The sequence below is a fragment of the Lithobates pipiens genome, unplaced genomic scaffold (genome assembly GCF_037356315.1).
Source record: "Lithobates pipiens isolate NorthernLeopardFrog02 unplaced genomic scaffold, aLitPip1_a1.2 Scaffold_16, whole genome shotgun sequence".
Taxonomy (NCBI): Eukaryota; Metazoa; Chordata; class Amphibia; order Anura; family Ranidae; genus Lithobates; species Lithobates pipiens.
Window position 1 is genome coordinate 432228721 of NW_027507748.1, and position 26844 is coordinate 432255564.

General features: G+C 41.0%; 1 protein-coding gene across 3 annotated transcripts in view; it reads right to left on the bottom strand.

Moving 5' to 3' along the window:
- Nucleotides 1–26844, bottom strand: part of GCC2 (GRIP and coiled-coil domain containing 2) — a 111971-nt gene that overhangs the window by 79279 nt on the left and 5848 nt on the right. For 2 of the 3 annotated variants that reach the window (XM_077482621.1, XM_077482619.1), the window contains exons 2-7: nucleotides 25508–25564; nucleotides 19572–19656; nucleotides 9759–9826; nucleotides 9139–9243; nucleotides 5391–8138; nucleotides 3011–3083 (exon numbers count right to left, since the gene is read on the bottom strand). In XM_077482621.1, the coding sequence (XP_077338747.1) occupies nucleotides 3011–3083; nucleotides 5391–8138; nucleotides 9139–9243; nucleotides 9759–9826; nucleotides 19572–19656; nucleotides 25508–25564 (3136 nt within the window). Of the gene's footprint in view, nucleotides 1–3010; nucleotides 3084–5390; nucleotides 8139–9138; nucleotides 9244–9758; nucleotides 9827–11823; nucleotides 12000–19571; nucleotides 19657–25507; nucleotides 25567–26844 lie in introns of those variants that run through there. The other variant, XM_077482622.1, reaches the window with a different exon arrangement.

The following is a 26844-nucleotide window of genomic DNA, read 5'->3' on the forward strand; positions in this document are numbered from 1 at the left end:
TCACACTGGGGCAGTGAGGGTGCGGAGGTAGAGTGCCACTCGTTATAGCGGGGCTGTACCGTCGTTTTAGCGGTGATTTTTACCTCCGCTAGCGCCCGAAGAAGGGGTTAATAGTGCCCATGTAGCGCTGTTGCCGAAGCGCTTCGGCAGTGCTGCCCATGCATTCCAATGTTTTTTTTGTTTTTGTTTTTTAAACATCGCGCATGTGCACTGCTTTAGTGTGAAAGCACCTGGGCTTTCACACTGGAGTGACAGGAGAGGCGCTTTTAGACCCCTTTCACACTGGGGCGTTTTTCAGGCGCTTTAGCGTTAAAAAAAGCGCCTGTAAAGCGCTTGAAAGAAGCCTCATCTGCAGTCCCAATGTGAAAGCCCAAGTGCTTTAAGAGCCCTTTCACAATGTCAGTTGTCAAATGGCAGCTTCTTTCAAGCGCTTTACAGGAGCTTTTTTTAACGCTAAAGCACCTGAAAAACGGCCAAAAAACGCCCCAGTGTGAAAGGGGTCTAAAGGCGCTATTTTTAGCTCTAAAATGCCTGTAAAGCACCTCAGTGTGAAAGTGGCATTATGCCCCTTTCCACTGGGGCAGTGCGGCCATTGGCGGTAAAGCGCTGCTATTTTCAGCGGCGGTAAAGCGCCGCTATTTTTAGCGGCGCTTTACCGTCGTTTTAGCGGCGGTCTGCGGCTTTGCCGGCGGTATAGCCGAGCTGTCCCATTGATTTCAATGGGTAGGAGCGGTGAATACACCGCTCCTTTCACTGCTCCAAAGATGCGGCTAGCAGGACTTTTTTCACCATCCTGCTGGTGCACTGCTCCAGTGTGAAAGCCCCTCGGGCTTTCACACTGGAGTGAAAGGGGCAGTTTTTTTCAGGCGCTACACAGGCGCTATTGCGCCTGAAAACTGCCCCAGTGTGAAAGGGGCCTACGCGTTAGGCAGGAATTGCACTTTAAACAGACCACGCTGTCCAACAAGTGACAGTTAAAGGATTGAGACAATCCATTTAATACATTTTAACACTTCATGCTGCAACTGCCTAAAATATGTTAGCTTGAGTTTGGCTTTAATTTGTTAGTCAAGTCACTCTATATCTGTATCTAATACTACCCTTTGCCCAGATTGTCAATGCTGCTGTCCAAAAGGTGTCTGTTCCTCCTACATCTAGTGTGGACACACCCTAAACCCAGGAAATGTGTTACTGAGTAGATCACAATGTAAAAAGGAGAAAACGAATGCAGCCACCACATTTAAGGATTGTTAACCTGCACTATTAAACATTTTAGTTTTTGAGCTCAATACCAGTTTTAAAGTCTAAGTTCAGCCAAAATAAAAAACAGAAATCAGCACAAGGGATATAACTTACAGTCAGTAGGATCTGTCCCTTGTGCTGGTGCCTCTTCTGTTAGTAGCTGTTACATTCATATCAGCTGCACTACAACTTCTATAAATAAAACAGGGGCAGTTGATAGAAAGGATCTAAGAAAGCAGGGGGTGGACCATTTCATTTATAGAAATGTTAGTACAGATTCTATGAATGGAGCAGCTGGGAGAAAAGGGCAGGCATAGCTGGGCTCTCTTGATGAGAATCTGTGATGTCAGCTCCTTAGTTGCATTAAGCCTGCTACATCAGAAGATTGTGATTGAGGAAAATCATGGACAGGAGGAGGATATCAAGTTAAAAAAAAAAAAACTCATCAGCACAAGGGGCACTTCCTACTGATTGCAAGTTATGTCACTTGTGCTGAATTTTCTGTTTGTTTTTTTCATTTTGTCAGCAATTATGCACATGTTCCACATACAATATACTGTAGTGGCAGGTTAAGCGTTTCAATGTTAAAATAATACACACTCACAGGTCACTTTATTAGGTACACCTTGCTAGTATTGGGTTGGACCCCTTTTTGCCTTCAGAACTGCCTTAAATTCTTTGTGGCATAGATTCAACAAGGTGTTGGAAACATTCCTCAGAGATTTTAGTTCATATCGACATGAAAGCACACACAGTTCCTGCAGATTTGTCGGCTGCCAATCCAAGATGCGAATCTCCCGCTTCACCACATCCCAAAGGTGCTCTATTGGACTTATATCTGGTGACTGTGGAGGCCATTGGAGCACAGTGACCTCATTGTCATGTTCAAGAAGCCACTGGTAGGATGATTTCAGCTTTGCGATGTGGTGCATTATCCTACTGGAAGAAGCCATCAGAAGATGTGTACACTGTCACTGTAGTCATAAAGGGATGGGCATGGTCAGCAACAATATGCAGGGAGGCCAAGGTTTTTAACGATGCTCAATTGGTACTAAGGGGCCAAAAAGGTGCCAAGAATTTATCTCCCACACCATTAAACCACTCCCAGCCTGAACCATTGATACAAGGCAGGATGGATTCATGCTTTCATGTTTACACCAAATTCTGACCCTACCATCTGAATCTCACAGCTGAAATCGAGACTCATCAGACCAGGCAATATTTTTCCAATCTTCTATTGTCCCGTTTTGGTGAGCCTGTGCAAACTGTAGCCTCAGTTTCCTGTTCTTAGCTGATAGGAGTGGCACCAGGTGTGGTCTTCTGCTGCGGTAGCCCATCCGCTTCAACATTTGACGTGTTGTGTTTTCAGAGATGGTACTCTGCATATCTTGGTTGTAACGAGTGGTTATTTGAGTTACTGTTGCCTCAACAAGGCATATTCATCCACACAACTGTTGCTCACTGGATATTTTCTCTTTTTTTTGGACCATTCTCTGTAAACCCTAGAGATAGTTGCATGTTCAAAGTCACTTTAAACCCTTTTCTTCCCCATTCTGATACTCTGTTTGAACTTCAGCAAGTTGTCTTCACCACATCTAAATACCTAAAATGCATGGAGTTGCTGCCATGTGATTGGCTGATTAGCAATTTGTGTTACCATGCAATTGCATAAATAATGTGGCCAGTGGGAGCGTATAAGCAACCATAACAAAATACATTATAATCAAAACAATTACATAAGTTATGATCAACTAATAAACCATTGTACCTATTTTCTCCTGAAGGTCTGACACAAGAGTATCACATTCAAGTTTCATTGCTTCCGATTTTAAAAGAGTTTCCTAAAATTAAAAACAAACAAAATAAAAATATAAGCCCAACAGTTGTTAGAAGCCTCATGCACACTGGGCTTAAAAATGCTGCCTTTACAGGCGTTTGGTGTTTTTTTTTTTTTCAGCCTCTATGTTTGCCTGTGGGACCATACACACATTGGTGTTTAGAGGCATATTAGAAGAAGAGCCTTTACAGGCTGGGAAAAAAAGAAACACCAGCAAGTTCAGCAGTGGAGCTTTTGAGTGGAACGAAACGAAACAAAAAAAAAAAAAAAAAACTGAGCGCACGTGAGCGCTTGACTCATTTAGGTGTGTTTGCACATTAATGCATTATTATTCTGGCCAACAGAATGCACAAGTGTGTGTTATTCATTTTTAACCACTACAATACAGGGCAATTTCGCCCCCTTCCTTCCCAGCCCAATTTTCAGCTTTCACACTTTCAATGACAATTGCGCAGTCATGCTACGCTGTACCCAAATTTATTTATTTATTTTTTTGCGATATAAGCGAAATAAAGAGCAGAAATTTGGGGAAAAAACCCAATATTTTCTTCTATTTTAAAAGGAATCCAATAAAATCGAATTTTGTCAAAAATGTAAGCCAAAATGTATTCTGCTACATGTTTTTGGTAAGAAAAATTATGTTAAGTATAATAATTGGTTTGTGTGATCATGGACATATGTACACAAATGATTATGTACAGATGTGTGCAGGTGATCACGGACATGTGTGTTCAGATAATCATTGGGACATGTGATTTTAGTGGGACAGGTGTTTTTATTATTTGGGGACATGTGTGTTTTGGGTACATGTGTGTTTTACACTAGAGTGGTGATCAGTGAATAAAAAGCTGTAAAAAACAGCTCATACTGACTGATCACCAGCCGGCTGCAGCGATCTGCTCTCCTCTCCTCAGCGACGACTTCCGTGGGAGGAGAGGAGAGCTGATTGCCTAGCAAGCGGCTGTTTGTTTACATCACATGACGGCTGTGATTGGACACAGCCGTCATGTGATCAGGAGGGCCAATCACAGAGCCCTCCTGCCGATCCGAGATGCACCGTGTCCAGGTGACACAAGCACACCGGGATCGGAAGAGCGATCCCCCTCCTTCTGACAGATGTTCCCGAACGCAAGTCAGAAGAATGCTCCCACTCGGCCGTATATATACATTGGCCGGATGGGAAGTAGTTAAATAGCTTTTCTCCTTCCGGGAGAAAAGGTGTTCAAAAGGGGCTAAGCAGACGCCCCGTGTAAATGGGGCATTAAGTGACAAAATCCAAGTGTTAACATTTATACACATGCTTATCCCACAACAATTTCACACAAATATTCACATTCAAGCCATAAACTTTAATTCCAACTGTAGCCTAAGCTACTACAGTATGGGCAAAGAGCAAAAATAAATAAAACAAAACAAAAAACCCTTAAATAATTTTAATAGTACTGCTGCTCTGTGTGAGTGCAACAGTCCAACTACCATGCTCCAATCAGCAGGAAACGTAAGCAATGCTGACTGAAGCACAGCAGTTGTAACTATGTAGGGTGTGTCTCCTTACTCTTGGACCTGCACTCTTAGACCACTTTCACACTGAGGCGCTTTTCAGGTGCTTTCATGCTAAAAACAGCACCTAAAAAGCTTGTGAAAACTTATTTCCATTAAAATCAATGAACGCTTTTACACTGGCGCAGTGTGCTGGCAGGGCTGTGAAAAACTCCCCTCTCCATTGACATGAATAGAAAGCTCTTCAAAAGTGCCTGAAAAGCTCTTCAAAAGCACTCAGTGTTTTTACTGGTAGTTTAGAAGCACCTCAGTGTGAAAGGGGCCTTAATCTTGGAGTTGCTATTAAGGACAGTTGTACATTATAGTGTAACTGTTCCGAGTCCATGCTCTACATAATATTGAGTAGAAATGGCAGAGCGCATGCACAAGTCCAGCCGAGAAGAATTTGATAATCAGTTGTGTGGCAGGCCAAAGGAAAAAGGTGTAAGCTGTACAAAGAAAAAAATTTTAAATAAAAAAAATGTATATGTATATTTGTATATATGTATAGTGGTGTATGCCACCATAAAAAAAAAAAAAAAAAAAAGGGAAGACAAAACACACGAGTGTCTATACAGAAATTTGTGACTATCCCCTTCCCAGAGACATCCATCTTTTGCACTGAACCAACAGCTATTCCTAGGATGCCAGAGAATAACCCAATGCTATTCACTTGAGCATCAATTAAGCACTGAATATATCAAATTAATGTCATTATAAAGAAGCAACAAAAGCAAGTGACTAGATGAGGGTTAAGAGAGAAATTCCTCACCTGGACAGAATTTGCTTCTTGTGCACTGACAGCTGACTCCTTGTTTTCTGTCACACTTAATTCATCTTGTACAAGTGCCTTCGAATCTGCATTATTTTTTTCTTGCAGAGAATTCAGGTTTGAAGTCAAATCTTCAATACGCAGTAGTAACTCCCGATTTTCCAGTTTTAATTTTTCAAGTGCATTTTTCATCTCAAAGAGATCTCTTTGCAGCGCTTCTTTGTCTGCAAGTGTTTCCTCCAGTTCTTTTTTCAGAATTACCTTTTCCTTGGAGTAGTCACTCAAGAGAGCTCTTAGCTCCGAGCACTGAGCTTCATACTCTTCCTGCAGTCGGTTAATTTGAACAGCTGTCTCCTCTCTCTGTAAAGCAGCATTCTGCTTTTCTTCTTTTAACTGGAGTACTGCCTTATTAATACCCTGAAGCACAATACTGATATCTTGATCTAAGCATTCAACTGTCAATAGGTCCTGAAGAACAAAAAGCTCAGTTTTTAACTCTTCTACATAGCGCTCTTTCTGCTCGAGCAAAATTGAGACTTTATCTTTTCCTTCTAATGCCATCTGAAATTTCGTTCTTACGTTGTCTAGCTCATCTTTAGAAGTCTCACAGGTACTATGTTCGCACACAAGCCTAGCAAAGTCTCTTGATATAACCTCCTTTTCTTCTTGAAGTCTTGATGCTTCATCTTGCCATCTTTTTGCATCAGTTTCCAACTTCTCTTTGTTAGTGACCAGCATGTCTACCTGTTGCTGGAGAGCTTTCATTTCACTGAAGCTTTGATCCCTACTGCCCACTGATTCTTGCAGCTGTTGTGTCAATTTCTCCACCGACTGCTTTAGCTCCGCATTAAGCTTTTCATGTTCTTCAAACGTATGCTGAAAATGTAGCACTTTAGCTTCCTCATTTTTGCATAACTGCTGTAACTCTAGGATTTCTTTCCTTGAGCTTTCCATGCTAGTTGACATTTCAGCATTTTCTGTGGCCATCTCTTTCATTTTCAGCTGTAGATCTTTAAGGAAGCTCTCTTTTTCATGTAAAGAAGCAACAACTTCTTCGTTATCCTTCTGCAGATGAGTCAGCTGAAGTTGTAAATGTTCATTTTCATTGGGCTTTAATACAGATTCCTGAAGTTTCTGTGTCAGCACATCAACTGTTTGCTTCAGTTGCTCATTGTGTGCTGCAAGGGTTTCAGCTTCTTGCAGTAATGTTTTTACCCTGTCTTGTTCACACTTATACATTTCCTGCAGTTTTTGTATTTCTTCTATTGATGCTTTCAAAGCGGAAGACATCTCTGCGTTTTCTGCTGAGGTTTCACTCATTTTGGATTGGAAATCTTTTAGCAGGAGTTCCTTTTGCTGTAGAGATGCTGTAACCTCCTCATTTATTTGTTTCAGATGTGTTATCTTACCCTGAAGTTCTTCACATTCTCCTTGTTTGGTAGAAAGCAACTCAACTTCACACTTTAACTGATTCACAGTTTCAAGAAGATCGTTCTTGTCTTTGTAAGCAGATCTGAGTTTCTGTTGCAGCTCGCCGACATCTGTGGCCTGCTGTTGCTTCATTGCTTCGAATTCCTGGCTTATCTTACCAGCAGACTCTCCGAGCTCAGCCTGAAGGCTAAGGAATGTTTCTCGTAAGCCTTCGTAACTGCTTACAGCTTCTTCTTTTTCCTTGTTAATTTTGTCAACCTGTTCTTTTAGAAGAATTATTTCATGCTCAAAAGAAAGTCTGTCATTTTCAAAAGATGATGTTATTGACCGTTTCATTTCTTTCATTTCCCTGTTGTGCTGTTCCTTCATATTTTTAATATCTTCAGTCCTTTGTTGATGAAGCTGTTCGTATTCCATTGTTGTGGTCTGAAGCTTAGTTTGTAGCTTTTCTATTAAAGCATTATAATCTTCAATGGCAAGCTGAAGCTCATTTATTTTGAATTCTAAATCTTCCTTCTCATGGAAATAGTCGCTTTTTAAATGCTTAACGTCCTTTTCTAGGCCGATTTTTAAATTGTTGGTATAGGTGAGCTCATCTCTGAGTAGGCTTTGCTGAGACTCCAAATCGGTCACAAGGCTCTCCAGCCAATGAATGCCATCATCACTGTGTACAGGTGGAGTAGGTTGTATTTCAGGTACATTACCGTTCTCTTCCAACTTTCCCCTAAGAATTTCAATTTCTTTTGCATTCTTTTCACTATTTGCTCTCATTTCCTCTTGTAGCATTTTCTCTTTCTCAACATACTGCTTAATCAAGTCTTGCAGTACTATTTTCTCCTGCTCGCTCTGTTTTGTGGACCTTTCAAGTTGCTGCATTAAACTTGCAACTTCATCCTGGTGCAAGTTCTGCAGTTTCAGGATCTCTGCATGGAGACCTTGATTTTCACCATTATACTTTTCTGAGGTGGCTTGTGCATCTTTTAGCCTTGATGTTAGTTGGTTGTTTTCTTCTACTGCAGCCTGCAGTGCTTTGTCTAAACTATTTATTTTGTCATTAGAAGTGAGGTGGATATGTTGAACTTCTTCCTCCAGTTTTCTAAATTGTATATCTTTTTTTTCTTGTAAGCTCAGACTATCATTCAGCTCTTTTTGTTTCACAAGTGCATCCTGAAGCTCCTTCTTTATGGCATCAACATCCATTTTATGATTGTTCTGCATTTGCAGCAATTCATTCTTTAATACTTCAATTTCTTGTAGCAGAGCATTATTTGAATGTTCCATATTTTGATGCACTGCTGTTGCATTTTTGATAGCACTCTGGAAGACAAAATGGCAAGACTGAAAATGTAGTTTAACAATATTCCTGCCTACAAGGAAAAAATAAATAAATACGTAAACCTTTTCTAAAGGACACATTACTTTTGCTGTATAAGGTTTTAATAAAAAGTAAGATTTCATTAAATAGTTACAAAGTAGTTTGAGAAATCTTCTTCATGAATAAAATTAGAATTCCCTACAATAAAAAAATCTGAATCTTTGACAACAAGTCTACTTAGAGTAGCTATGGATCGCCACATCAGTCAAAAGTGTTTCAATTTCCATATTTCCTAAAGATAAGCCCTGCTTGACTAAGGCAGGCCATAGATTGTTAATTTTTTTTTAATTCAACCAGCAGGTTGGAAAAAAAACAAAAAAAAAAATAAAACAAAAAAAACAAACAAACAATATATGGATTTGAATCCCCCATCAGCACACTCGAAGTTGATGGGGGGATCCCTACTGCTATTGTAGTTTGACAGCATGAAGAAGAATACCGCCAAAATACAATGATCATTGTTGATGGCTATGGCTGGCGGTACTGATCAAGCAGAAAAACCCAACAGGCTGGTTGTACAGAAGTCGACCGAGAGATTAATTTCAATACTACCAGCCTGCTCACAGATGGATAGAAATTTGACTAGTCTGACTAGTCTGTGCTGAACCAGACAAAATCCTGCAAGGAAAGCTGCATGCTGTGCGTCAATCACTGCACTACAAATTATTAATAGTCAACATATTTGGCAAAAACAAAACATAAATTTCAAAACTCTGAAACATTTCAGGTCTATACCATCTATACCTGCTAATTATTCAAAGAACGTATGTGGTCTTATTTTATCTTATTTATAATAGATATTATATATTGTGTTGGTCTGCTCGTTCAGCAAAAATGAAAAAATATTTGCTATGGGTTACTGAACTTAAAAATTAGGACATAAAATAAGCACTCTTCATTGATTAAAACTAGTGGACTGTTAATAAGGCAAGTTCTCTTTACTTCAGCTTCTTCTTTTGTTTTAGCATATTCTTTCTTCAGTGATATCAGCTGTTGTTGATTTTCTGCTTTTTCCAGCAGCACCATGTCCAATCGTTCTGTGAGTGCCTAAAAGCATTAAAAGCAATATATTATGGCAAGACAGTCGAGCACCTTGAACTCTCTCAGTATCAAGAGCAAACAATTCAAAACGTGGAAAAGTTGTCCAGTAGATTACTTTTTGTCAAAATTAGTTGTGCGTTCAGAAACAAGACGTAGCCCAAATTATGCAACACGCACGTATATGATAACTTTATGCTTTCCCTATATTGTAAACAAAAACATTACTCCTCCATACGCCAACATCCAGAATGAGCAATCAGCCTAGCACCACTGAACAGGCTACTAAACACAACATAGTTGCTGAACATTTACTAATTGACAGTCCCAACTATTGTTGTCTATAGCAACACATTTTACTGTACTGACACTTGTACTGCAGGAAAGGTACCTACATCTGCTATTACAATAAGAACAACATAGGAGCATGATACACACATTTTTACGTAAAGAGAGAAAGAGATTTAGTGGGCAGGGAGAGGTATTTAACAAATACAGCAATTGTATAACAAGAGCATTTTTACCTGCAAAACATCATCTGTCTCTTCTTTAACTGGTTTTGATTTTAGGATTTCTATTTCTTTTTCCAGCTCTGCAAATTAGATCAGGTATAAAGCAGTGAGAAAAACAGTGATTGAAAGAAGACACGTTGACATTTTATTATTAATAATATATTAAAGTAGTACACTAGTGATATTCAGCTTACATTTAAATCAGGGCTCGACAAAACCCGGGCGCCAGGTCGCATTTGCGACTAGAACTAGCGACCTGGCACCTGGGGCATCCTGTCTCCGCGGACCTCATCCCCCCCGCCCCCCCGAGTCATCGCGCCGCCGGCAATTGAGCCCCCGACTTTGAGGCCTTCTGCGATCCTAGGGTTCCTTCTTCAATCTGGCGCCCTCTTGTGGTGGCCGTTGGAATGACAACCAGCAATGCTAATGGAGCTTCCCCTGCCTGCCAGCCTATTTCCTTCCCTTTACTTAGAACTCCTAAACATATATATTTTTTATTCTAACACCCTAGAGAATAAAATGGTGGTCGTTGCAATACTGTCTGTCACACCGTATTTGCACAGCGGACTTACAAGCGTACTTTTTTGGGGAAAAATAATTTAATTAAAAAAAATAAGACAACAGTAAAGTTAGCCCAATTTTTTTTTTTTATATTGTGAAAGATAATGTTACGCCGAGTAAATCGATACCCAACATGTCATGCTTCAAAATTGCGCCCGCTCATGGAATGGCGACAAACTTTTACCCTTTAAAATCTCCATAGGCGACGTTTAAAAAATTCTACAGGTTGCACATTTTAAGTTACAGAGGAGGTCTGGGGCTAGAATTATTGCTCTCACTCTACCGATCGCAGTGATACCTCACATGTGTGGTTTGAACACTTTATTATGCGTTCGCTTCTGCGCGCAAGCTTGGCGGGACAGGGCGCGTTTAAAATTATTTTATTTTTTTCTTATTTTAACTTTTATTTTTATTTTTTTCACTGTTCTTTTAAAAAAAAAAAAAAAAAAAAAAAAGTGTGTCACTTTTATTCCTATTACAAGGAATGTAAAAATCCCTTGTAATAGAAAAAAGCATGACAGGTCCTCTTATATATGAGATCTGGGGTCAGAGAGACCTCACATCTCATATTTACACTAAAATGCAATTTAAAAAAAATTTGTCATTTGAAAAAAATAAAATAAATAAAATGTCCCTCTAAGATCTAAGGGCAATGACTTGGATACAAGTGGGGGGCTGGGGGCCATCTTCCCCTCACTCATCTCCATGTCAGGCCAGGGACAGGTCCAGATCGCTGTCACGGACCTGGCTCCTAACTTTTTTAGCTGGCTTCTAGATTCCAAGCAAATTTGTCAACCCCTGATTTAAATAATTGATCATGTCACGATATGAAAGTATAATTGATCAGGTCACGATTTGAAAGTTGATCTGGATGCTCTGCATAGTTTTCTACGACATGCCCCATTACTATGCTTAGTTAATGCAGACAGAGACCTGTTGAATGTGCCCATTACCCTTAGGCTGCATTCACACATCAGCGTTTTGAATCGCAGGCAGATTTGCCACTAATCTGCCTGCGATTTGAAAGCACTGATGTGTGAATGGCAAATCGTGAGACTCGCATTTAACTTGCCATTCATTTAAATGACACCTCAAATCATGGTACGGGTGTGCTGCGATTGACGCGTGGCAACACACATCATGGGAAGCATGTCGCCCCCAAAAGTAAGCTCCTGAACTTTTTTTGGGCGACATGCTTCCTACGATGCTTGTTGCCGCGATTGCAGCGCAAGCATGTCCGTCACTTGTCTGGATGTTGTGAATGGGTTTTTCTTTACCATAGAGAGGATCCTGCAATCATCACCAGTGGGTTCTTCTTTCCTCAGAATGTACCAAACTGTTGCTTTGGCAACTCCTAATGTTGCTGCTATCTCTCTGATGGATTTGTTTTGTTTTTGAAGCCTTACAATGGCCTGTTTCACTTGTATGGACAGCTTCTTTGAACGCATGATGTAGGTTCACAGCAATATATTCCAAATGCAAATACCACACTTAGAATCAACTCCATACTTTTTACCTGCTTAACTGAAGAAGAAATAACAAAGGAGTAGCCCACGCTTGGCCATGAAACAGCTTTTGATTAAAATGTTCCAATTACTTTTGGTAACTTGAAAAAGAGGGGGGTGGCTATTCTTAAGAGCTGTTCTTAAGCTGCTCTTCGAAAGAAGAGAGCGACGGGCAGTCACGTGACTTCTGATCGGGGAGAAGAAATAAGATATTTAGACAATTTTACAAAAAGGCATACAGTATATACTACAGGTTATCCAGTAATGTTTGCACTGCCTGGAACAGTGCTAGAAGGGGAGGGGCAGGCTCACACACAGAGCTGACAGGCAGGGAGGGGAGAACAGAGGAGGACGTAGGAGAGGAGAGCCATAGATGATGGAGGCATATAAACTAACCATATTGTCAGGGCTCAGCAACCATGATTAACAGTGGTCAGTTTACAGGAGGGAGGACATAGCCAGGCATTTTAGGTGATACATGGGCCAAATTACACAGCACAGTTATTCATGCGTTTAAAGGAACATGATCCTTTTTTTTCCCCTTTTTTTTTAGGGTAACAAACACTTTAATTGTTAAGGGAAGTGTAGAAAAAAAAAAAAAAAAAAAAATAAAAGGTGGTGGGGGCATTTAACAAAGAATATATAAACCCAACATTTCATATTCCTGATATGTGCCCGTTATACCGTGTACTTGCATGAAAAGTATATTTTTCTATTTGTATTACTTACTTTGTGTGAAATCCCTGGCGATCCTGCCAGTCCCTCTGCTACCCCATTAAACACTCCCCACACCAAGACCCCTTTAACACTGGGGCGATGTGGATGTTAGCGGTAAAGCGGCGCACCAAAGATGCTGCTTGCAGTACTTTTTGTAAGGTTGTAAGGCTGAAGGTTTTTTACCCTCGGTCTCTACATTAACCACTTGCCTACTTGGAACTTTTAACCCCTTCGTGGACAAGGCCAATTTTCAGCTTTCAGCGCTGTCACACTTTTGGTACAGTATTGCATGACCGTGCAATTGTTGTTTCAAACAACATTTTTATAATTTTTTTTTCCTCACAAAAATAGAGCTTTCATTTGTTGGTATTTGATCACCACTGTTTTTTTTTTTTTTTGCTAAATAAACAAAAATTAAAAAAAAGTACCAGTTACTTACCGGTAACTGTCTTTCTGGGAAATCTTCCAGGACGGCACACCTGAGAGATGAGAGGCTCCTCCCTACAGGAAACACAATCAATCGACAGCTGTTTTAAGTCCCCACCCTTCCCCTTGATCCTCAGTTTGTAGAGAAGTAACTCCTGAACCAGGTTCACAAGGGAAATCATTCCTCATAGGTACTCACCTTCTAGTGTTCTAGAATTTTCCCTCCTCCAACGGGCGGGAAGTAGGCCTGCCGTCCTGGAAGATTTCCCAGAAAGACAGTTACCGGTAAGTAACTGGTACTTTTCTCAAGTCATCTTCCAGGACGGCACACCTGAGAGGATAAACAAGTACCTCAGGCCTACCTTAGGGTGGGGCCACTGCAAAACCCTCTTGGCGAACCTTGGCTCTGCAGTGAGCTTTACCTCCACTCCATACGCTCATATGCTTGATGAAGGCATGTTAGCTGGATCATGCGGCTGATCTGCAGGTCTGCTCCACAGATGTTCCTGCCTTTTCCGCTTCAGATGCAGTATCTAGGTGAAATGGGCTCTTAAAAATGGAATCAGAAAACATGTTAAACTTGTAGGTTAGCAATGTTGCCTATCTCACACATCTAACAACCATGGCCTATTATGCCTGTAGGTGCTACTTAGAACCACTAAAAAGATAAATAAGAGACCTGTGTAAGACAAGGACACTACATTAATCAATAAGAGGGCCTGTCTTAACACTATCCTGTTGAGGGAAATAAAACTGCTTCCTTTTTATCTTTATGTCAGCAAAAGACTAAAGGGAAGCCTACTCAAGGGAAATAGATTAACAGAAGCTTGAACCCTGGGTTTAAGGCATGCCCAATCTATGTCCTTACTTACGCCTGAGAGCCTTCTTCAGGAGATTAAAGTCCCTAGCAGGAGTAGACTACCCATATTGCTATGTCTAGTTTTGCTAAAAGGGCAAAATGAAGGCCATGCACCAAGCCGAAACCTATTCGATCGGGTATACATCTTTATACTTCATCCTCAGGCCCTAATACTCCTCTGAACAGAACTCTCCAAGTTCTTACTAAACAGGGCGATTCATTATCCCCTTCCTCCAGTGTCCCATAACCCTACAGGGCTTCAACCCTAGGAAATGGTTCTGGCATCCCTGAATGCAAGTGGTCAAGGTTTTCTGACATGTGGCAGCTGCAGCCCGAACTCCTGGCCCCTCCATGGAAAAGAAGGCTGAAATACAAAAGGTGATACATGCATTATTAATATCACAAATAAAATGATCATAGATTGTGGGCACGGCACAATAGATTTAGACAGAAAGGACACAAGCATAGACAACAATGTTGTGTGCCTGAGTGTGACTAGCTAAACCAATATATCAAATATGGGAAGAGACCCAAATCTGAACCTCAACGTAGACAAACAGTCCTCATAGTCTGGTTTTCTGATGTGCTGCCAAGACGTAAAAACATTAAGACTCAAGCAAACCCTAAATGCTGCGTATTTCTTTAGTGCAGCTAGCTAGGTCATAACTGATATATAAATACGGAAAGGACAGGAACCCCCTTTACTGTTGTGCTTTACCTATGTACAGCAAAACAAGGCTATAAAGACAGAAAGACCCAAACTTCTATGTTGTGTATTTCTGACAAACCACCACAGTTATAAGATTAATATGAACACCAACTCCCGTGTTGTGCATTTCTGCTATGCCACAGGGAAAAATATGGAACACAAGACAATCCTTTCTGTCATGCACTTCTGTAGTGTAGTTCAGATAGAACCAACACTGAGAAAGGACACGAGCAACCTGCAGCATTGTGTTTTTCTGAAACAGAAAGCACCAGCAAGCTTCAATCTTGAGTATTTCTGCTGTGCAACAACATAAAAGCAGACACTGAGGAAAAAGACAGACAGCCTTTACAGCTGCAATCTTTCTGGTCTGCTGCAAAATAAAACAATAACGCCATGATGAGTATTCCTGCTGTGTAGCAAAACCTCAATCAGAAGGGACAGATAAGTTTAGGGTTCCCACACCCGTGCGACCCAACCTGCGACTTGGGACTGCAAGACGCATGAGAAGTCATATACTATGGCTTCCAATGGGTACCATTTGTGTCTGTGCGACACCAGCAGTCCCTGATTCCTGGATCCACAGACCTCAAGATTACACAGGTCGCAGGGAAAAAAAAAAACAAATAGCAATTTTCAGGTCGAACCAGTAAGGGGTCCCCAATGCTGTGACTCCCTGGAGGATTGCAGCCAACAAACCCCTGCTGTGTATCCCTAAGATGCAGAAAGGTAGATCCATGAGAAACACTGCTTAGCCTGATATACAAACGATAAGGCAGTAAATATAGGACATACAGGACACAAACATTCAATCTTTGTGTATGTCTGATGTGTAGTAATATACCAATACTGAGCAGAGAGGCCACCATCCTCAATGTGTCTCTCAGCTGAGCAGCAAAAACAAAATCAGAAAAAGACAAGCAACCTTCACTGCTGTGTCCTTTCTGATATGCAGCCAATAAGGCAGAATATGCAAGACATAAAAGGACAGACAACCTTCAATCTTGTATATGTCTGATGTGCAACAATATAACAATTCTGAATAGAGATAGCACATGCATATTGAAGCGATTTGGCCTTGCGACTCAACATGTCAAATCGCATGGCTAAAATCAGCACAACACCACTTTGTGGTGCTACATGGATTACCAAAGGCAGTATATGTACTACACCTGGCAGGGGTTCAATTTGTATTTCTACTATGTAGCCCAACAAATTCGAACCATCAATTTTCACTGCTGCCTTTCTGATAAGGCAGTAATACAGGACACAAAACCTCACAGACCTTAATGCTGTACAAATCTGATGTGCAACAATAAAACACTATGAATAGAGATAGCACATCCATATTGAAATGATTTGTCATGCGACTCAACATGTCAAATCGCATGTTTAAACTCGGCAGCCATTGCTGTTAATAGCACTGTCTGAATCAGCACAGCGCCCTGCAAATCAGGACCATCAGACTTCACTGCTGCCTTTCTGATAAGTAACCAACAAGGCAGTAAAACAGGACACAAAGCCCCACAGACAGACCTCAATCTTGTGTATGTCTGATGTGCAGCAATATAACCATTATGAGCAGAGATGTCACCAGACACAATGATGTGCATTTCTGCTGTGCAACACAAAACCAGAAAGTACAGACCCCCTTCACTGTTGTATTCTTCTGATCTGTAGCCAAACAAAGCAGTACCTTTAGTATATAAAGGACAGCAAACAAGCTTCAGTGCAGTGCATTTCTGATGTACAGCAATATAGCCCTTATAAGCAGAGATGTCACAAATCTCAATGTGTATTTCTGCTGTGCCACAAAAACATCCCAGCAAGCACAAACCTTCACTACTGAGGTCTACTGGTGTGCAGCCAATAAGGAGTCATGGTCTATCCCTTTATGAAATAACCAACAGGCAATTTATTTCATAGGCATAGCCTGGGCTGTAGATACTAAACCTTCACCACCAGAGAAGGAACAGATCCTAAAATGGTTGGACACCCTACTATTAGTAGTAGTTGTTGTCCTACCTTACCTCCATAGACTGAGCAAACGCTAGCCAGCACATATCCAGGTGGTGCTGATTAGCAACTAAAGTCTCAATGAGCCCAGCCCTAGAGACCAATTTAAGACCTCTCTAGAAGAGGTGGTTACCAGTTTAGCCTGGGAGGTAAATAGCTATTTGCAGGCTTCAAACAATTAATTATGTAGCTCTTGCATAGGTTTGCACAGAAAATCCTCAATTAAAAGGATGTAGGGAGCGATCTATGGTGAATCGCCTTTAGATCTGCCACTGCGTGGATTGTAGCCCAAACCAATAAAAAAAAAGTTTCTTCTTACCTCCTACACTATAATATAAACACAGTGTAAAGGTGGAGTGGGAGGTTGGAGCTTATGAAAGTTAACTATAGTAGGCAACCCCCAAAAGGAGGATCTGTGACAAGGGAACCCCTACTGTGCCACACAGTAGCTTGGTCTCTGCCCATCCTTGAATGTTAGGTCAGCTTTTAAACATTGTGAAGCAACTTCAGATTCCTAGCAGCTGGGCTAATAGGGCCGGTAACCTAGTGCACCTGCTGACCAGGGGAGCTTCTGAATCCACCAACCACTGCCCAATTAATAACCTGTTCAGTGGTATACCTGGCCTGTAAGTAACTTTGTATCTACCAGGTCCCCTCTGTACGCTATATTCATCCCTACTAAATGTACCACAACTGGGCATGTAGGGAGAGGCTGGCAACCTACTGCTGCGATAACCACAGTGTCTCTGCTGTAAGAGGGAGCTGTGGCTGGTGGTTTTAGCAGTGGCGTCTGCGCTATTTGTATCCCGACCCCAGGTTCTGCACTGCACCAGTCAGTATATACACGGGGAAGGGGGAGCAATGGCCTACCTACCTCTTTCTCATCTGAAGTGGTTTAGGCACACTCGTTCCTCTGCACCACCTGTCCACCATACAGCTTCTCTGATGTAAGAGGGAGCTGCGGCTGGTGTTTTTAGCAGAAGCTTAAGGGCTATTTGAATCCAGACCCCAGGTGAGATCTCAAATGCCCAGGAACCCTCTGGCTGGAATTGGGGATTTTGCAGCTAAATTCCCACGGCAAAAGGAAAGTAAAGTACTCACCGTTGTCGTCTTCCTCTTTTTGCCACAGCCAGCGGGCTTGCTTTTCCATCCTTATGGTCCACACGCAAGGAGGATAGCCGCCAAAGTGCTCCCCCCCCCAACTGCTGTCCCCATAGGGAAGTCAGTCTATATACATGGGGGGGGGGGGGGGCAATGCCTTCCATTCCTCATTCCCATCTTCATATCTGAGGTGGTTAAGGCAGACATCCACCGTAGTAAACTGGTGCCTCCTCGCTCTAGAGAAAGGAGGATGTGGGCGCCTGCTCCTACTGACTCTCAGCCTTCCCTCCTGGGTAAGAACGCCGCTGCCATTTTCCCGAAGTTTGAAAATGACGCGGGTGCTTGTTGCCACGCCCTCTCCGGCAGCCCACGCGAGCTACCGGGGACCCAGGAGTCGGGGACAAGCCCCCTGGAAAGAACCGATGGCCAGCACCCCCGTCTGAACAGCCACCTGTACAGGTAAGGAGGGGGGAGACAGGATAATGGCCCCTGAAGTTCTGGGTACACCACTGTACCCAGGGTCCTTCAGCTCTCAGGGGGGCTCTTCCAATTTCTGCTGCCCGCCCTGAGGAAAAGATAGGGGAACCCCCCAGGAAGGACAAGAATATCCTACCAGACCCAGAGGCTTCCCAGGCTTGTGGTCCGGCTCCCAGGGGGAGACCACCAGCCCCAGGCTTCGGGTCATTTGGAAAAAAACAAACAGTTTCGCTGTGTAGGGAGAAACACAATCAAAAACTGAGGATCAAGGGGAAGGGTGGGGACTTAAAACAGCTGTCGATTGATTGTGTTTCCTGTAGGGAGGAGCCTCTCATCTCTCAGGTGGGCCGTCCTGGAAGATGACTTGAGAAAATGAAGAATAATAATAATAAACTATGAAAGGGTGTTATTATTAATTCATTTTTCTCCTTCAATGATGTGCTTTGCTAGGCAGCCCTGATGAGGCGACACAGATGGGCACTGATGAGGTAGCACGGATAGGCGGCACTGATAATCAGGACGTGGATAATCAGTACCCATGATTGTCAGTGTAGATGTCCCTTTTGGAGAAGCCGGGTATCGGCTGTCAGCATGAAGAAAAGGATGCCAATAACCGGCTTCTGTTTACATCCGTGATCAGCTGTAATTGGGCACAGCTGATTAATGGGTAAAGAGCCACTGACTGGCTCTTTGCCTCAATATGTGATTAGCAGGACACTGCAATCAAAGAGTGCGCTGCCCACACCCCACAGTGGGCGCAATCACAGGACGCAGTCATATGACAGCGTCCCAGAACTAGACAACCACGCTATAGCTGTAATTTCGCTATAGCTCGGTCGGCAAGTGATAAGTAAAAAAAAAAAATAAATAAAAAAAAAAAAAAACACTCTGTTGCAGAGGATTCCAACAACTTCCCCCATACACTTACCTGAGCCCGATCTCAATCTCAATCCACAGAGATGTGCAGGAGAGCAGTGGCGCTCTTTGCTCTCTTCCTTCTCACTGGGCAGACTGATGGCTCCCACTGCTGTCAATCAAGTTCTGTGACAAGGGAGTGGGGGCAGGGCAAAGCCACTCATCTGTGTTAATAGATGCAGACAGGGCTCGGGAGCAAGTCCGCAGGAATGCCCCCATAGAAATGGCTATTTATGGGGGCACTCGCTGAAGAGGATGAGCCAGGAGTGTTGGTGAGGGGACCCGAGAACAGAAGAATTGGGGCAGCTGTTTTGTGCAAAACCACTGCACGGAGCAGGTAAGTATAAAATATTTGTTATTTGAAAAAAAACTAAGAATACAGAAATAGATAAATTGCAGCTTTAATATGACTAACTGTTGATTACTCTGTTCTTGAAGGTGAGTGCAATGGTATGCCTTCACAATCAGTTTCAAGAAATACTTTATTATAAAGTGAGACCATGCTATAAAAAAGTGAAATCATAAACACACTGGACTCCTACCTGTACATCTTAATTTTACTTTCTGAATCACCATTATCTGCTTCTTTGCAAATTTGATAAGGTCTTCTTTTGGCAGGGTGTCCAGCTGAAAAATGGGAGTTTAAATAGGATCAGCATCAAATATTAACATCACAAGTTAGTGTACATATGCATGCTTTGTCTGCATTAAAGTTACTTGCCTGCCTGCCTGCCCGCCCACCCGCCCTTGTACAGTGAGCTGAGCGTGCGCAGCTCACTGTACAAATTTGGCAATGGTGAATCTGACTTAACTCCAGTCATCCCCACTCGGCCAATGAAAGTGGCCAGAGATCGGGATATCAGCGACCGGTCAGGGACACCACATGACTGGAGTCGAGGTGAGTAAAATTCCACTTTAAAATTATCCTAAAAGGCAGAAGGTTTTTTTTTTTTTTTTTTTTATATCTTAAAAGGGGTTGTAAGCCCTCGTGTTTTTTCACCTTAATGCATCCTATTCCGGCTCTTGATTGGATAGATTGATAGCAGCGCAGCCATTGGCTCCACTGCTGTCAATCAAATATAATGAGGCGGGCGCTGGGGGGGCGGGGCAGAGTCCGCCATTCGTGTCTGTGGACACAAATGCTGGACTCGGGAGAGCATTTCTCCTAGGGGGTTATTTGACATCTGGAGGAGCCGCAAGACCCCCGAAGAGGAGCAAAACGAGCTGAGCGAAGCATGACGTGTTTTAAAAAAAAATTAAAAACAGATCCTTTACAATCACTTTAATGAATTATATGCCGTAAGATAAAAAACCTTCTGTGTGCAGCTCCCTAATACTTACCTGAGCTCCATCTCGATACAGCGATGTTACACAAGAGTCTTCTCTGTCCGGGACTCTCCCTCCTCATTGGCTGAGACAACAGCAGACACCATTGGCTCCTGCTGCTGTCAAAGTTAGCAAGCCAATGAGGTGAGAGAGAGGGGGCAGGGCTGAGTCATGGCTCTGCATCAAAATAGACATATAGAGCAGATGCTCAGTGCCTCGATAGCAAGCTGCTTGCTGTGGGGGCACTTGGCAGAAGGAAGAGGGGAAAAAAAAAAAAAAAGAGGAGGATCTGGGCTGCTCTGTGCAAAACCATTGCACAGAGCAGGTAAGCATAGCATGTTTGTTATTTTTAAACAAAATAAAATACTTTAATATAATTTTTCAGCCCAAACCAGTAAGCAGGGTGGAGAAAAATCTATGAAAAGAAAAAAGTTTTTGGGGATTTAAATGAAATTTTATTTTAATAATATGCTTTTGGAGTAAAAATCTATCTAAAGATAGTTTTCTATTTAAGATACATTAATAATTCAATTTATTCAGCATGAAATGGAGCTTAGTTATGTAGCATAAAGATATATATTCTGCAACATTTACATTTTTGGTAAACTCATTCAACGAATCCAAGCTCTGCAAGCTGGGATAACATGCACTGCATTGATGCATTCACACAATTTCACAGTAACCATGAAATAAAACGAAGTTTAGGAATATTCCTAACAATATCCCATTGTTTTGCAAATCTATGTACACTAAAAACTTTATGGCTAAATCGGTTCTGATATCGCTGTTTTACTAACCTGACAGCTTATTATTCCAAATAGGAAACCTTCATTTTGTTTGCAAAGATTAAAGAGTCCAACTACCAGCAAGAATAAGTACTTACATTTAAAGAGCACCTGTCATTTGAGATCCATCATGGCAGCACCTGTTAGCGGGCATCCACTCACCTGCTACCGCCACATCCTTCAGCTTGTTGCATCACCAGCCATCCCTTTAAAGTGAATGGGACTGTTGGTGAGTCAACAGCGGGTCAGAGGAGCAGCTGCTGCAGGACAGAGATGACAGTTGCTCTTTAACCGCTTGCCGACCAGCTGCCGCCATTATAGTGCGGCAGGTCGGCATGATCCCGCGAATCGCTCTAACTATATGTTGGCTCTTGGGATAGCACTCTGCACTACGGGGGTGCCGATGCTTGTGGCCGAAGATTGTGAACACACAAATCCCTGTTCTCTGAGGAGTAACAGATCGTGGTTCCTAGCTATTAGGAACTCACTATCTGTCATTTCCTCTAGGTCAGTCACTTCTCCCTACAGTTAGAAACACACACACGGGGAACAGAGTTAACCCCTTGATCGCCCCCTAGTGTTAACCCCCTTCCCTGCCAGTGACATTTTTACAGTAATCGGTGCATTTTTATAGTATTGATCGCTGTATAAATGCCAATGGTCCCAAAAATGTATCAAAAGTGTCCGACCTGTCTGCCGAAATGTCGCAACCCCACTATTAAAAATAAAAAAACAACATTTTTTTTAAATCTTTTCCAAGATTCGTAGACACTATAACTTTTGTGCAAACCAATCAATATACGCTTATTGCGTTTTTTTTTTTTAACCAAAAAATAAAATAAAATTATAATATATATATATATATATATATATATATATATATATATATATATATATATATATATATATATATATAACAATACATAAATCGGCCTAAACTGAGAAAAAGTTTTTTTTTTTTTTTTTTAAAAGCAAAAGGGCATATTTAAAGCAAAAAGTACAAAATAGTGGTTTTTTTTTTTCAAAATTGTTGGCCTTTTTTTATTTATAGCGCAAAAAATAAAAACCACAGAGGCGATCAAATACCACCAAAAGAAAGCTCTATTTGTGGGAAAAAAATGACGTAAATTTTGTTTGGGTGCAGCGTCACACGACGGCAAAATTCTCAGTTAAAGCAATGCAGTGCCAAATCGCAAAAAAAAAAAAAAAAAAGGCCATTCAGTAGCCAAATCTTCCGGGGCTGAAGTGGTTAAGAAATAATGATTTATATGAAGCTATTTTACTAGCGATTTAAATCGACTTGATGGGAGGAGCTTGGTGACGTCACTTCCAGTTATGGCCATGGCCGGAAACCTTTTCATTTGTTTGACACCTTTTTCTGCTGTCTGGCCTACTGTTTCCATTTTTATTGTAAAGGAGTTTTTAGATTTTTTTTAATTATTTTTAAACCCACTGCACTATGGAGAGCCTTCTCATTTATCTTCCATCTTGTAGATTGGGAGAAACTTTCTAGGAAAGGACCGTGGAGACCGGTGAAAAAGTTACAGCTCACAAAACTTAAAACTTGCATAGAATTGAGGCCGGCCACAGTTCTATGCAAGTTTTAATGTTCTTTTTTGTATATACGATCATTTTTTTGATAAAAAGTGCCCTACGGGTTTTACCTATATTTGCTCCATTTTCCCTTCTTTCTAGCAAATGATTACCTACCCCCTCACCATATCAATTGGTATCAGTGAAGAGCTGACTAAGTTGAGCTGGGTGACCTTTTCAGAGGATCTCGCCGATCAGGTCGTTCTGACGATTGGATTCTGTGTGGAGACCTCTTTGAGGAGAAAGGCCTTGGCTGAGTTATGGCTATATGCGCTTGAACCTTTCACAGCTGGCATGCGTGCACTTCATCTGGTGGTGGGATTTCTTCAGCACAAGTCACTTTATTGTGAGAAAATCTTTTCAGCACAAGTAACTTTATTGGAGGAAAATATCCCAGTCGTCACTCAAAAAATCTTTTCACGGACTGTGGACTGATTTATATATGTGTTTTTTTATTTTTTCACTGTATTTGGGTTTATATATTTTTTTTTTTATAAGAATTTTTGTTTTTCAGCTTCTAGTCTGCTTGGATGTTTATGAACATATCCATATGAATTTCACGATCATATACACAAATAAATTTTTAATTTTCTACAGTAACTAGTATTCATTTATTATCTATATCTGTATGAACTGTTATTGATAATTCTTTTACAGGGTTTAAGATTTATTTGTTTAGGTATGAATTGACATATTTTAGATTACTGCAATATTTTTATTCTTTAGGAGCGCAACCTTTTTTGGATTTTTATAGTTATTGGTGTGCATCTCACGTGGCGTTGCTGCTATAGTAGGTGAATTTTTGGTCCAGTGCAAAATCTTTTTTGTTACAAATTCTTCTAGAAAGGGCTGGGATACGGATGATGGTGCCAAATTATACAAGGAGGAACAATATTCTCCAAATATTTGAGCTATTTCTTTTGGTAGTGATACTAATTGTCCATCTTTCCTTTTGATCTTGGGTAATACATATATATATATATACATATACATATATATATATATATACATATATATATATATATATATATATATATATATATATATATATATGTATGTCATATCCTTTTTTTCTGAGTTTCCCTGCTAGCAGTTTACTGCATTTATCTCCCAGCTCGTATGCTGCCTTTCTACCCTGTTGTAATGCTGCTTTGGCCTTAAAACTGAAAATATCAGTAATCTGCCACCTTAAATTAGCTGTTTATATATGCGAGCATGACCTACTTATGCGTTTGATTCGGCATGTGAGCACGAGGGGATGGGGGTGCTTTAACCACTTAGCCCCAGAAGGTTTCACCCTCTTCACGACAAGGCCATTTTTTTGCGATCCAGCACAGCGTTCCTTTTACGGACAATTGCGCATTCATGCGATGCTCTACACAAACAAAATTCATGCCCTTTTTTCCCCACAAATATAAGCTTTCTTTTGGTGGTATTTGACCACTGCTGGTTTTAATTTTTTTGTGCTATCAAAAAAAAAAAAAAAAAATCGAATTTCTTAATTTAGACCAATATGTATTGCTGCTTCATATTTTTGATAAAAAATCCCAATAAAAAAATCCCAATAAGTGTATATTGAATGGTTTGTGCACAAGTTATGGCGTCTACAAAACAGATATTTTTACTATTTACTAATAATGGTGGTGATTTTTTGCGGGACTGCGACATTGTGGCACACAAATCAGACACTTTTTTGGGGACCAGTGAAACTAATACAGTGATCAGTGTTAAAAAAAAAAAAAAGCACTCTCACGGTACTAATAACAGTGGCAGAGAAAGGGTTAACATCATGGGCGATCAAAGGGTTAAGTGTGCTCCTAGGGAGTGACTTTAACTGTGTGGGGGATGGCTTAACTGGACGAAAACAGAGGTCCGTGTTTCTGCTTAGCAGAAACACAAGATCTCCATTTTCCCTTCTGGCAGAACGGCGGTCTGTTTACATAGGCAGACCGCTTTTCTGCCTCTCCTGTGAACAAGCGCTGCAACTGGACCTGCTGATTGGATCCAGCCGTCTCCAATCACAGCGTGCACCCCAGACCCCAAAGAGGAAACAAGGTACGTGGTTTCGCACAGCCGAGTTGCCCTGCCGCAGTAAAAACGTGTGGTGGGTGGGCCAAAAATCTTTTTGTTTTTATTATTGTTTATTTTATTTTTACACTGTCCCTTTAATTTTTTAGTCACTTTTATTTCTATTACAAGGAATGTAAACATCCCTTGTAATAAGAATAGAGCATGACTGGTCCTCTTTACAGAAAGATCTTGGGTCTATAAGTGCCCAGGTCCCTCCAAAAAAAAAATAAAAAAAAATCAATCTCAGGCTTTCCAGCTAAAAAAAATTAAATAAAAATGGTAAAAAGTCATCTGGTGCCCAGTCAGCTCTATGGTAAAGCACTGGCGGATTCAATCTCCGGCTCTCCAACCGCACGGGCGGCCCGGGTGAAGCACCAGAGGGCAGCGGGAGAGAGGGAGTCGCCCTACCCCCCCCCCCCCCCCACACACACACACACACACACACACACACACACACACCTCCAGCAAAAGCAAACAAGTGGCTAAATAGCTATAGATATCACCACTTAAAGTCCAGGATGCCATATCACGTCCACTTATGGATAAGTGGCTGAAATGTCCATTGATTAAAAAAAAAAAAAAAAAAAAAAAAGTGGACTACAAGTACCATGCAGAAAAAAAAATCTTGGCATAGCCACAAAGCAAACATCATGGAGCTTATTGGAAAGCATAATATAAAATGGAACAGAAAGAAATGCATTTACCTTAGACTTGCTGGTGCCTGGGGTAGCTGGAGATGACACTCCATCTTGACCAGTTTCCTAGGTAACAATTATACAGAAACATTTAACATTTTAAATCAGAAAAATTTTACATAAAAATACATTCACATAAAAATCGGTAGCCCAGCCAAAATGTATTATTAAAGGAAATGGTTATAATTTTCACTAGGCTTGCATTGCTTCCTGTCTCAGAGACCCCAAGACAAGAAAGATAAATCATATCAAAGATATGGGAACCACAGATAGTAAAAAAATAAAATAAAAAAAAGTGACCGAGGTTCTAACTATAAAAAGGCTTTCACTAGAGTTCCACTTTAACTAGTACTAGAGATGTGCCAAAACATATTGGCCAAAAATTGTGTTAATCGGCATTTGATCGAAAACGCGTGTGATTTTGAAATTTTAAAGCGCAAATTTGTGGAGATTTTTCTGTGCTTATGTGTATTTCATAGGTCAACTGACATAAAAACTACATCAAAAACGTAGCACAGGTGCGTTAATGATGCATTCTTGCTGCGTTTTCAATGCATTTCAACGGGGAGGTGCGTTTGTGAGTTTATCTTAACTGACCAAAAATGCAACAAGCAGGATTTTTAACAACACAATGGAAGCCCAATGGACAATCGTGAAGACATACAATTTAAAGGGATACATTTTTCTTGAGCTTTTCTTGCCCTAAAATGTGCCGATAATGGATGACAAATTCATATTCATTTAAATTGATATTAACCACTTAAGGACCAGGCCTATTTTTTTTTCTAACACCCTAGAGAATAAAATGGCGGCATTGAAATACTTTTTTCACACCGTATTTGCGCAGCGGTCTTACTTTTTATATTGTGAAAGATAATGGTATGCCGAGTAAATTGATACCCAACATGTCACGCTTCAAAATTGCGCCCGCTCGTGAAATGGCGTCAAACTTTTAGCCTCAAAAATCTCCATAAGCGACATTTAAAAAATCCTACAGGTTGCATTTTTTGCGTTACAGAGGAGGTCTAGGGCTAGGCGATACCTCACATGTGTGGTTTGACCACCGTTTTCATATGCGGGCACTCACGTATGCGCTCGCTTCTGTGCGCAAGCTCGTCGTGACGGGGTATTCTTAAAAAAAACTTTTTTTTCTTATTTATTTTGATTTTATTTATTTTTACACTGTTTAAAAAAAAAAAAAAAAATGGATCACTTTTATTCCTATTACAAGGAATGTAAACATCCCTTGTAATAGAAAAAAAGCATGACAGGTCCTCTTAAATATGAGATCTGGGGTCAAAAAGTCCTCAGATCTCATATTTGGACTAAAATGCAACAAAAAAAAA